Consider the following 14,057-nt stretch of genomic DNA (forward strand, 5'->3'; position numbering starts at 1 on the left):
AAAAGTACTCTACAAATGACGTCACTACGTACGAATTAATAAGACAGCCATAAAAAATAACATTTTAGAATTTACTTTTGTTGACAATTTATTTCTTAACAGCGAAATGTTTACATTTGGCTCAAGATCTTTTAAAAATTTAAAGGGGCCGGAATAAATCACTAAATTTATTTCCCCTTTCATTCTTTACTAAGTCTTCTTTTCCGTCAAATTAAATGGCTATGAGCTGACATCTTTCGTCCCAAATATATAAATAAAATTAAATAATCTTATATTACCTTAAATATTCTTAGAAAGTAAGATTATAACAGTTTATTGCGGAATATCTTTCTCACAAACCCGAGTTCGACTTTCTCACAAACTCCTTCAATATTGCACCGATAATATTGACCACGCACAGATAAATTAAAAAATAACACAACTTTTTTTTTCATAAAAGGCTACTACAAACAGGCAAGCGATATAAAATTCCACGTTTTATACAAATATATTTCTGCTAATACAAAAACAATAAAGCACGATGTTATTTATTTACATAATAGATATGAAGTGTGCGTTTATTTTGATGTATATTTCATCGATGTCGTTTGTGAACGATAAGTGTGATAGGTCGAGAGTCGAGACACGCCGGACTGACAGGGTAACGAACTCCGGTCGCTACCTTGCAATTTAAATGTTTCTTACCCTGGCGTCATACACTCGATTAAATCCAACGTAGACTTCGATATATTCATGGTAAATCATACGCCTTCGTACTTTAACTTAACTTCTTTTTTTTTTTATTCTGACAGATCATAATTCTGACAGATATATTTAGATCATAATTATGTTGATAGTATAATCTGTGCCCTGTCGGTACACCTACCCGTTAAACTAAGAAGTATTTTTAAAATAATGTTTCTATTGGTTTTACCTAATGTATTATTATTTTTATATCTATCGCGTTATGGAATTACAATTCATTGACCGTTTTATCTGAATAAGTAGCGATTTCTTGCACGACGATACAATGATTTTTAGAATTAACAAAAAATATTGGAGACGAAGTTCTATGGCGGAATACTTATTAAAAGATAAAAATAAAACAATTGTAATTTCGTGAATGTAGTTAGTGAAAAACAATAATAAAATAATTTCAACGTAATTTGTCAAACAACTCAGCATTTAGACTTTTGGCTACATAATACAAAGAATATCTATTTTTATTTAAAGATTATTATCTTATTTCAATAGTTTTATTTATTACGCAATTAGAATAAATAGAGCAATTTATTGTAATGGCCTCCAATTAAAATGCTTGACGCATGTCGTCTTACACATAGGTACATACATTGTTTCGAGAAAATTCTTTAAATCAATTCAATAAAAAAAAACGGACATGATTTGACGACTCTATGAATATACTAAAGGGCATAAACATTTAAAAAAAAAAAAACATTTTTATACGTTTCATAAAATCTTAATAAAAGAAACTTAAGATTGTTTGGTTTGTTGTTTTGTTTTTTTGTTCGTCTTAGTTGTTTAACGTTTCAATGTTTTGTTATAAAAAAATCGAATATTTTTGTCATAAAAATTGAATCGAGGTAGAAAAGTTGATTGTGAGTCGACGCATGTTCTGAACTAAACATGAGCAAGGCGAAGTACGACCGAAATATCGTTTTCTCTGTATCAGAGGTGGCTACCGAAAATCGCTGAATGTTGCTTAAATTGATACTAGAAGGCTAAACGATCTCAAAGTAACAATCTTAGATTATTCATATACTTAGATAGAGTGTTGCACTACAAAATAACTAAAACAAACGAGCTAACTTTACCATCTTGATTTGCGTGTCAGCTACGCTTGACACTCGCCACACGCCATACTACTTTACCACTTGGTTGGCCACTATGTAAGAATAGTCGTTGTAATAAATTTACAAATAAAAATAATAATAATCAAAATCCAAGTATATTTATGTCGTTGATTTCGCCAATCGTTTTTTAAATCAAAACATATCGAAGCTCGGAATGCAGTTTGCAGACTCTTCCGAGAAAAACCGCAAGAAATAAATAACAAATTACATTACATATTATTATAAATAAGATAAACATTTCGATTGTAAATTAATTATTTAATTCTTTATTCTAAACAACGTATACTATTTTATATAAAACCGTTTATATAATTTGTATGTCAACTGAACCCTTAGTTCTACCCGCGGTTATATAAAGCTTTGTAGCACCAAAGTCAAAGTCAAACCTTCACTTTATTTTAAGGAGGAATTAAAAAAAAGTAGCCTATGACCATCCCTGGGACACAAACAATCCGAATTTAACCTAAATCGTTTCAGAGTATTTAGCGTGTAGAGGTAACAAACAGAGCTACTTTCGTATTTATAATACTAGTTGGAATAGAGAAGCAAGCAAAACGGTCCTCCGATGTTAAATTGCTACCATCTCACAGCAAATAGAGGCATTGTCAGTACAGCGTTGCATGGCAACATTGAGTACCAAGCTGTTATATCCATTGTACCTACAATTGCACTGGCTTCACGCACCCTTCAAAGTCAATAAGAATTGTTTATCGCTTTGATCAGGGGTTACACAAGCAGAAAGATTTAACCAGCAAAAAATTCTACCATCAATAAAATTAATTATCTATTAGTGATAACAATACTCGATAATGATAAAAGTATTGATCCAGCTGATAATATCAATTTTAATTCTATTAATGTGTTCATAATTAATTAATTTTCTGGTTGACAAAATGCATACTTGGAATTTATAGAATTTGACTTTGATTACTAGTTTGTATCCGTTACATCCAGAAATCCAATAATTCCGTTACACACAGATAATTTATTTAATAAATATTTTAAAATAATAGACTAAACGTATCGACTAATTTATATACAGATGCGTTACCAGTATTTATTGTAGACATCTGATGCTAATCAACACCTCGTGTTTGATTCATCTGTCCTCAATGTACAACGGTTGACTTGAACCGTATGAGGTTACAGCTGGATTAATAATTCATTTACAAGATACCTTGAAAGTCTTAGCTATTAAGAAATTCTTAAGATTTGAAATGTTAAACTAAACACTAAGATATTATCGTAAAAGTATTAACGATTTATTCAATACGATCTCAGAGCTGTGTGTGATTATGTGGATCGTAATCAAAGACAATAGGTTTATATCCGGGCAACCGCCAATGAGTTTTCTTGTGCTGAATAAGTGTTTATAAATCATCGTGTTAAGAGTTTTCCGTGAGACAATATGCATCTGTTTGATGCAATTTGGTACAATGTTTGCCCACTTGTCAGACAAAAGGGTAGAATAATTTCCATGTCTTTAAAATCAGACAAATGACATTTAGTGGCTTTCACATTGACCTTATGACAATATAATGTTGTCTTAGATTTTCGCGATTATTACACAATATCAAGTTGATATTGGACATGTATTCATTAATCTTGTACAGTTACGATTATTGTTAATCAAGTTATTTTATTTATATAACAACAATTATATACCAAAACAAAATTTTCAATTTCTTGGATGAAAAATATTAAAAGTATATATATTTTATATAATAATAGTATATTAGTGTTTCATATATATCCATATTAAATTTTATAGATCTGAATTAATTTTAGTGTCTCGAGGCATTCAGATACGAGGAACATGGCTACTTAAATCTCAAGGCAAGCAAGAATTCGGTGGCTTCCTACAAACCTATTCCTCTACAGGTCGAGGTGAAAGACAATTATGTTGAAAAGACAATTATGTAGTTTTTTTTAAATAACGTTACTATTTTAAGGTATAAATGTGACCAACGGGCAATAGTTAGCAGTATATACTTACATTACAAATATCAGATACGAAATATGTACCAGATGTAAAATATATACAATAAAATGGTAAAAGAGATCTCTAAGTAGAAAAAGTTTGACATCTCTTGGGGATATTTTTCGACGTACAAAATCGAAAAAAAAATCTTGTTCTAAATCGTACAAAATTACAATTTAGCACAAAATTTATTTTTTTATAAAACGAAAGCGATTTTGCATATTAAAACGTTTGTATGTATACATAAATAAGGTCGATATTATTTAAAATATATTAATTGAATTCTACGGATATTGGGATTTCAAAGTATTGCGTTTTTTTATGTGTGGGCTTTTCTTCATTCTCCAAACTTTTAAAAATGCCGGCACTTAGCGCATAGCGTTTTTTTGCATGTCCGCGCATAGGGATTAATTAAATATGAATTATTAAAAAAATAATAATAACTATAATTAGATTTCATTACGCCGTATTCAGATCAAAACATCATACATATAGTAACGTTAAAATATGCTGCTTATAAAAATTATTACAAAACTAAATACAGCCAACAAAACTCATAAATATGAAGTTCACATCTACACCTAGTTAACAGTTTCGCGGCATCGACAGTCGACAGTGCCAAAATAAATTTATCGTTTCTAATTTCTATGGTAATTAACGTCAAAAGCAATAATGCTATAAATTGAGCCGTAGCACGTTGCCTGAATACTGACAAGCACGAGATTTTAAGTGATCCATCCGTCTAAATGTTTACGTATTCAGTGCCACGTTTGAATTTACGACGATCGTCTATACTGATTGCTATCTTTAATACTGTCGACTCAGTGTTTCGTCCTAGAGAATAATTAAATGTTAACACCGGTTCAAGGCTACCGAGGCACAGCATACAGATAGCTGAATTAAGGCGTTAATCTATAAATTAAATATAATTTAGCATTAGCTACCAAAAAGCTAACTTGGGAATTTGAATTTTATCATAAAATTACAGTAAATAAATATCTCACTATTGGTCAAATTCTTTGCGCTACGTGAATGCGGGTTGATGGATACATTCATCCAGCTCGTCCTACATACCCCTACTTCATATGGGGGAATCATATACCACCTCTTCAAAGTGGGGGAAACAGTGAAAGCGTTTTACCAATGGTTTGATGAATACACATGTGACAGAACTTCGTTCGATACACGCAGGTTCCCTCCAATTGTTTCCCTTAAATTTCAAATGAGATGAATTATCGATACAATTCAATAAGAGTCAAATTCTCAAATCTTAAACGTAAGATTAATATGATCTAACAACTGGCCCACCTAAGCTCAAAATTAATAAGTTTACTTTACCTACGCTGATACTAGAATTATTACAGCTAAAATCTTCATTTTTGACAGGATACCATTGCGAGACATTACTACATTTACCAGCTTTATTTTCCTATTAGAGACTTCTAGTATATCTCTGAATAATTCAAATGAAATATCTTACATTACAAGAGATACGATTGAATGTTGTAAATCTGTAGGAATATTATAAAACGAGCGTTAAATACGTGAAGAGTGGACGGATGGCAAGGCAATTAGAAAATCAATACTGATTATAGATATAATATAAGCTTACATGTACCTTTTTAATTATTCACAAAAATATCTAATTATTTAATTGGGAAGACGAGATGTATAGCTTATTATATATAATAGAAAGCTAGCTTAATTTAGTTCATAAAATATAAAAGCTAATAACTTCATATACGCTTGGACGTCGATCTAACACTTACTGTTTGTCGACAGGCATGAAAATGACTATGTCCACCACAGCGACAATGAGCGCCCGCGTTCACAGGAAAGTGATGCGAGCGCCGCATAAACGCGCACACCCGGGGAAAATGCTTCACGCCGGGAAGATGGTGCATCCGGGGAAAAACTTTCACGGACCGGGCAAGTTCGCGCACCTGGGCAAGTTCGGGAAACTCGGGCACTACGCACACACGCACTCTCTGCGACCGCCCGAGCCCTGCGAGAATAGTAACGACAGCGGTCTCGGACCAGACCCGGTTAACAGGTGAGAGACTAACTCATTATCGTAGCATGACTTTAAAGCTAAGTAAATCTAACTACAACTAATTTCAAATAGTTTCGATTTCGGGCATGCTTTAAAACGTACTCGCTTCATTGCTTTTGTCAAATGTGATCTCGTTGCCATAATCCTTTAAATTTTTTACTGTGTTTCTACCTAATATTAATCTACATATTACAGAAGTTTGACTATTCACAATAAGGAAAATTGTAATTTATGTTTATCTACAGTTTGAGGAATATCCTCAAGTAATATAACTTTGTCAAATTTAATTATAAACAAGATATGTGATACGGAAATCACACTATACCAGTCAGCCTATGATCAAAACGCCATTGCTAATAGATTTCATTGCGTATACTGTAGTCATAACTGGTAGTGTAAATAGATTACATCACTTATCGAAACTACTTCGAAAAGACAAACTTGAAACAAAATCACACGTTTCGTAAATAAAATTACATATTTATCTATGGTAAAAGTAAATTTAAAAGATGTTAAAAGAAACAGTAATTAATTTGATAAAAGAAATTGTTTCATAAAATTTACATGGCACATGTCGTAGGATGATTTTATTATTCCCAAAAAAAACCTCGAATAATTAGACAATGGTGATATTGGCAAAATTAAATCTTAAATTCCGAAATTTAAAAAAAAACACTCAAGGGGTAGCGCCGGCAAGAATTTGTAAAAAAAGCAGAATTGACAGAGTGGATTTTTTGTCAATTTTGCACGATCAAACAAGTAAGGTAAGTTCGTCTTATTATCCCTGTTTTCGCGATATCAATGTGGTTTTCAAGAAAATACGAATTGTTAAATCATCGTACGACATATATACAAATCAAAAATTTCATAATTCACACCGATTCTAGTATTTAATCTGTAGAGGTAAGAAGAAGTATCTCATATTCACCCAAAAAAGTATTTATATAAATTTTTGATATAAGGGTTCCAGAAATTTCCAGAAACGAGTCAGCTACAGCTAGGGTGCTACCTTAAAATAACATTTATGCGTTTATTAACTGGGATTTATACATTTGGTTAGCAGAATTATTTGAAAATAGCGCTTTTTAAAAGCGGCTGTAAAAAGTTCTCTCTAATTCCATTTTCTGTACCCAGCATTAGTGCGTTCCATCAAATTCCATCCTGTAGCTACATCAGCATAATTTAAACTTCATACTTTTTGAGGGATAATTTTTATTCACAAAGATACTCCCTTACCTTTACACTCTATCATTGAACGGTAGAAATGCAGTGACAAGAATTACAAATAATACAGATAAAAAATAAACTTAATATTGACACGGAAGTTGATAGCGACCGTGTGAAACCGATCCAAGCGATCGAAATTATCGTGTCATCGAATAAAATTAAAACAGGTTGTGTTATTTACTGAAGTAAATTTAAAAAATGGAGAAAGTTAATTAAATAAAAAAAATAAGTTAATAATAATAATAATTAGTGTTACTTACAAAGATGGAATGTACTGTAAAAATACAATTGATTTATAATCTTTTAATAGTTCTAGTTGATACGATGGCGTAAATAGCATTTCATAAACAATTCGTATTCAGCGAACGATAATTACAGAAGATAAAAGTTCTGACTTTACGATAAGTGGACAATTTATTTAACCGATTTCATATCGAGATCATTAAATGATTTTGTAGGTTATGTGAACTGTGCCTATTATATTATATAAACAAATCGTATGAATGTAACGAAGCGATTGTGGCCGTTTTGGTACCAACTTTCCCACTATTCGTACCTACTAGGAACTAGTGTATCGTCGTTTCAGTATAATATGAGCTAGTTCAATTATAGCTAACAGGATTAATCTTAGGGCTTTCAAAATATAAGATTTTGATTACGGTTAATGAAGTACCAACGTTTTTGAACAGGGACCACCAACCTAAAACAGATTCATTTCCAAGATTGAAATATGATCCAAGAATAATGTATTATCAAATTATTATTACCTTTCATAAAACGATTAAAAAAGTACAAAAATTTAATGACGTGTAAAACACGTTAAAATCCTGTTCAAATATCAATAGTTTTTTTTATAAAGCAAGTTATATCTCTCACTAAAATTATCTAAATTTCAATCATAGCGAAGTTCACATTTACAACGCCACATGGCGCGGCTGTGGAGTACCGGCGCACGTGCTAATTTGTATTTTTGGCACGAACCGTTCGTGAATCATCCGACGATACTATCTTTATTTAATCTCTTGTAGCGATACTGAAGGATTTACCTGTACACATCTAACCAATTTCATAAAATTTAATATTAATTTCTGCTTCATCACAAAAATTATCTGAGATAATCTAACCTAATTAAGCTACGGTATCGACCATTATTAATCGATAGATTTGCTACAGTTCTTTGACTATTATTGCGATACTATGCTTATGTCAATGGTTTTCTTTTTTTAAATCATTCTGTAGTACTTAAACTTTTTCAAGTGGGTGTATTCGAATCGTAAACACTAGTAGCAGTTCCGTCTCAATGATATATGTGACGCGTGTTTATATTTAAAGTGTTTTGCAAATTTTATATATCAAAATAACTACTAAAGCTCTGAAATAATATAAAGCTTAAGAACAGTTGCCAAAAATACCACAGTCGGTGCTAAGAGATGACGATACACGAGTTCCAGTTATAGAAGAATTATCACTGCGCTACTTGCGTCAATGCTTTAGAAATTCGGTCCTGTTTCTTAATTACATGAATAAAATTATTAGTTTATGATTTTAAAATTAACGTCACCCAATTACGTATATTCAAAATAGAAGGGATTTCCAAATATCATCATACGAACTTTAACTTAACGAGATAAATTACTGATAGTCGCCCAGTAGTACTAGTGTCATAAAAACAAATAAGTTAGTCTCAATTAAATTCGTCACGTCACAGCTTATAAACTGTAAGGACTATAATACTAAGTCGTGGGAAAACTGTAATTGCTTACGAAGTATTAACATAAAACATAGTAGCTTGTATGTAATCTGGATGACGTTTTTCATAGTATGAATCATCCTTGATATGAAATATCTAAACAGTATCAGCATGTGCGCAGATTATCCGAGGTAGCGGAGGAGTGGGAACAGCCGGAAACGAAAAGGCGGCGCGAGAACGAGACGGGTGTTAAGATAGAATGCGACGACGCTAACGATGCGTACGCGTTCGCGCTGCCCGCTGCGCCCGCGCATTCGCCCGCTCTGCCCGACGCTGCGCCCGCTCTCCCTATCCCCGCGTACGTTTTGACAGATACCATTTTATTTACAAATTGATGAAAAATACTACTGATTTCTAATTACAAATATGCAAAACCATAATAGTTGCGGACGCAGCGTTGACAGACCATTATAAGATTCGCTTCGAATAGATTGTCACTCAATAATCTAACATTGATCCTAGTTGGGCACGTGAGAAACTGTGATCGACATTACCTATCACGCATTCACGCGTCATCGTCACACGCTGCGCCTCTCATTACATATAAATACATATATATATGTATCTAATACATATGTACAAAAAGTTGTAATTCAAAATATACAACTATTAGTAGGTATAAATAAATCACCTAAAATATACCGAAATTTTCATTTATATTTTCTTTGTTTAGCATATTGTAATTTTTGAAATAACATTAAGAATATGGTCAAAATGTTGAAGATTTTAATCAATCAAACAAATTAATATTAATGTGAATTAGCTGATAAGTGTCACATGCACTTTAATTAATCTATAAATATTGCACTTTATTAACTCAATATAAATAATCACATTATACTTAGTTAGAATATCTATTCAATAACATGCTCTTTAGTACCAATATGTTAACTATAAAGTGCTCCCAAGATCGCAAATATGCATCTTCAATTTAATAATTCCTTATAAATATGGCAAAATACCTTTTCATAATAAATTATCTGCCGATCTCCATACTGAGTAATAGATAAGTACTGTTCTGTTTAAGTCTTCTCTAGTCGTATCTATGTTTTTGCTGAAATTAGCTTTTTTACCATTTACAATTGCCGGTTTTAGTTTAAGGTTGGCACGTTCAATGCATAACAGTCTTTACGTCAATACAATTACGTGACCTTTAGCTATATAATTATCATCATGTGACTGATATAACTTTAAAACTATAAAAAATATATTTGATCACATCGTGATATCGTCACCTCAGTATAAAATCTATTCGATTTTGCGCATTTTCTTGTTTGACATAAAATTCGTTGAAGTCCCAATATTAATAAAAACTTTGTCGCATTTCAGGATAAGAGCTGGTTGCAGTATATCTAGTCCAAGCATATCGGAGACACCTGGAAAACGATTTCAGGATCCCGCGTACAGATCGTGTGGCAAACTGGGTAATAGCGGCAAACTCGCTACCAAATACGCTGGCGGAGGGAAATTGGGTGGAAAGTTGGGCGGTAAGCTGGGTGGGAAGTATGGAGGTAAATTGGCGCAAGCCCTGGCCAGACGAAGAGCATTAGCAGCCATGTCACATTCAGGCCCACCTGGTCTATCTGCTCCGCTTTCCTGCAAGTCTCGGGATGGAACAGTGGAGCTACAGATATTATGCCAACCCGAGACACAACACAGGGCAAGGTAACCCTCGTATAATTATTACCTACTAATTGTAGCACGTAATATCCAATCAATAATAATTAAAATTAAATGTAATTTTTATAGATACCAGACAGAAGGCAGTAGGGGTGCTGTTAAGGATAATTCAGGAAATGGCTTTCCCGTTGTAAAACTTATTGGTTATGATAAACCAGCTGTTCTACAGGTACGATCTTAATCCCATGCGATCTTCTATCGTAAGTAAAAAATAAACTAGAGTTAATTCCGAATCAATTCGCAGGTATTCATTGGAACGGATACGGGTCGCGTTGCGCCACATATGTTCTACCAAGCGTGCCGCGTCTCCGGAAAGAACTCGACGCCCTGCAAGGAGAGGAAAGAAGATGGCACTGTAGTCATCGAAATTGACCTGGAGCCTGCCAAAAACTGGCAGGTCACGTGCGACTGCGTTGGAATACTCAAGGTTAGGAAATGACTCGAATTCTATGGCAAATATGGAATTGGCTTCATTTATTAATGCATATATGCATCTTATCTTGAAACGAAAATGTTATTTAAATAAATATCGTCTACATACCGCAGTCGAAGATCTCGTGCAAACTACTGTAAATACTGTGTGTATTCTTAGACTATGTCAAAGACGTATTTACTCAAGAACTAACAGATTACATCGTACATTTATAATGTAGGTGACATAACTCATCGAATGTTACCATTTTTTAAATTATTTTGTATTAATTTAACCAGAATTTTAATCTACTTACACTGATAGTTTTGATCACTTTGTGCAAGCTAGTCTGGGTAGATACCACCCAACCATCAGATATTCTTCCGCCAAACAGCAATACTAAGTATTGTTGTGTTCCGGTTTGAAGGGTGAGTGAGTCAGTATAACTATAGCCACAAGGGATATAACATCTATATAAAGAATGCTTAATATTTCTAACAGCACCAATGTCTATGAGCCTTGGTGACCGCTTACCATCAGGTGGCCGATTTGCACGTCTAAATTCTTAATAAAAACCATAATAAAAAATATTATCACTTTTATTGGAAGCGTAGTCTGTGCGCATAGGAGATAACATGTCATTTGATTTTTGAATCATCTCCATAGTACCATAATGTTAAGAACATAAATGTACCCGCTTCCCTTCAAAAGAACTTTGCAAAATAACTTTAGAAACATACAATGTCCAAAAAAAAGCGACTTAAGTAAATAAAAAAATAACTAATAAAAATGTCTGAGTATAAATTATTTTAAAACAGTAATAAAAATGAAAGTATTGCTTACTCATTACTACCCGCAATTGTTAAAAACCACAAAATGTTCCTCTGTTGCCTTGAGCCAAAATATAATTAGTATATACGATCATAATTGATATTAACAAGAAACGCTCAAAAAACATTACTCTTGTAAAGATACAAACCGATAGAATTTATCTTTGGAGTAAAAGTCAGGCTCGAGTCAAAGTAATTAATACTTTACTACGGTTACTTACACAAGTGAACTGTCGTCTTGAAAAGTAGTTTCATACCAATTAAAAAGTACCTTATAGGAGTCGATACGAACCAGTTTAAAAATAATGTAGGCCACATTACTCGTTTTTGTATTTCGCCGATTGAAAACCTAAGATCGAGCTTCGATCGGATTTTAAATATTCGTTTCTATAATGGCATAAAACGATAAGTTGTAAATAAAATAATTACGTTAGCGAATCAAGTTTATCAATAATTGAGCATTTATTGAACATCATTTAAGACCTTTGATTTTTTTTTATGTTTTTGGTTGGTTTACGGGAAGTTGGCCCTCCGGATAGTAAGTAGTCACCACTACTCATAGAAATTGGCGCTGTAATAATCTTCAAATATTCCGTACCACCACGTTAACAAAGATGTTATGACCCTTGTTCCTGCAGTTACACTGGCTAACTCACCCTGCAAACCGGAACAAAACAATACTAAATATGATGGCTGGCAGTTGCATTAATTAATAACTGGGTGGTACCTAACCAGACGAGTTTGCACAATACGTTGGGTTTTGACCACCCTTCAAGTGTTATTATTGGACGTTGTTTAACACAAGGACACGATTTAAGATAGGTCTTATTTAATTTAAATTAACATTAAATTTAAATTAATTTTGAGCTTTTTAATCCGTGTGATTTTCGCTACTGTAGAAAACAGATATGATCATATGGTCATAAGAGCCGACAAAGTATACTAGAAGAATTATCTCGTTGTAATTCCGATTATTTGGGCGAAAACTTAACCATATAGTTTAGAAAAGTTTTATGATATTACTTCACGGTTCGACTATTTTTATTAAAAAATTGCATTAAGTTCAAAATTTGCGCCACAACTTTGTAGCAGCAAACAACCAACTCCCCGCTAAAATACTCCAAGGGGCAATGATCACAGCGTAGACTTTGAATGAATGGGATAGACAAGCGAATTATGATGATGAGTTAAAGAACAGGAATGTGCTGTTTAACTGTTAGTGAAATAATACTTTCATATTTATATACATATAAATAAATAACAATGAAAGTTATTTTTATCATTTAATAACAGTTCTTAAATACAGACCGTTATATAATATACTTATCAAACAATGACCCAATTGGAAATGAATCGAAATTATGAATATATAGGCACGTGTTTATCTATGCGTTATTTTAGCGCGCCCTTTGCCCCGGCAGGCTATCTGCCTCCGCTATCGGGGGTCAATGTGCCATACTCTGCGCATTGGAATGTCGCTGTGATATGTTGTAAAATTTACAAAGCGATGCATTTTAGTTCTGTGTAATGTATTGTATTATGAGGAAGTTCATGTATTAGTCGATTCCTAGTAGAACACTATTGATGTTGAATTTTATGCAATATTAAAGGTAGAAGATATTTCTTAACCGTTTTTAAATTATTGCATTAATTGGAAACACCATAATAAAAATATTTAGATATACTATAATCATAAACAAACACATTCATATTATCAGTTTATTTATTATAACGCTTTTGAAGTATTTCTGGACGTAAATCATACTGAAAATTAACTCTGAATCTCCATTATACCTCAAAAAAATAAAAACCACTTTTTCATTCTCATTAAATTATAAACACTTTTATGCATGCCAAGGTTTTACTAAATCTCGTATAAGGTTCAAATAAATTTGCTATACATCTAGACGAAGTCACTAGTTTAAACGTGTACATATCACAGGAACGCAATGTAGACGTGGAGCATCGGTTCGGTGAAGCGCTGGGCGGAGCGAGCGGCGCCCACGCGGCGAGAGGCAAGAAAAAGTCGACGCGTTGCCGCATGGTCTTCCGCACTGAAATCCTCGACACCAACGGACAGCCAGAAACGCTCCAAGTTTGCTCCACGCAGATTATTTGCAGTAAGTACTATATAAATCGCACAAACCACACAGTTACGGTAAGATTACGATCTGAAAAAACAGCTGGATAAATTTTAGTCAATGAGATCTATCAAATCGTTAAAACCATACATCGGCCACACCTTACATTTACTAATCTTATTTCGGTTAT

At 33.0% G+C, this 14,057-nt stretch overlaps 1 protein-coding gene across 3 annotated transcripts in view; it reads left to right on the forward strand.

The window, feature by feature from the left end:
• LOC125077419 (nuclear factor of activated T-cells 5) overlaps positions 1 to 14,057 on the forward strand; it is an 82,096-nt gene that overhangs the window by 58,990 nt on the left and 9,049 nt on the right. For 2 of the 3 annotated variants that reach the window (XM_047689370.1, XM_047689371.1), the window contains exons 2-7: positions 5,617 to 5,887; positions 8,986 to 9,162; positions 10,194 to 10,529; positions 10,614 to 10,713; positions 10,789 to 10,971; positions 13,729 to 13,906. In XM_047689370.1, the coding sequence (XP_047545326.1) occupies positions 5,617 to 5,887; positions 8,986 to 9,162; positions 10,194 to 10,529; positions 10,614 to 10,713; positions 10,789 to 10,971; positions 13,729 to 13,906 (1,245 nt within the window). The remainder of the gene's footprint in view (positions 1 to 5,616; positions 5,888 to 8,985; positions 9,163 to 10,193; positions 10,530 to 10,613; positions 10,714 to 10,788; positions 10,972 to 13,728; positions 13,907 to 14,057) is intronic. The other variant, XM_047689372.1, reaches the window with a different exon arrangement.

The sequence above is a fragment of the Vanessa atalanta genome, chromosome 3, assembly GCF_905147765.1.
Source record: "Vanessa atalanta chromosome 3, ilVanAtal1.2, whole genome shotgun sequence".
Taxonomy (NCBI): Eukaryota; Metazoa; Arthropoda; class Insecta; order Lepidoptera; family Nymphalidae; genus Vanessa; species Vanessa atalanta.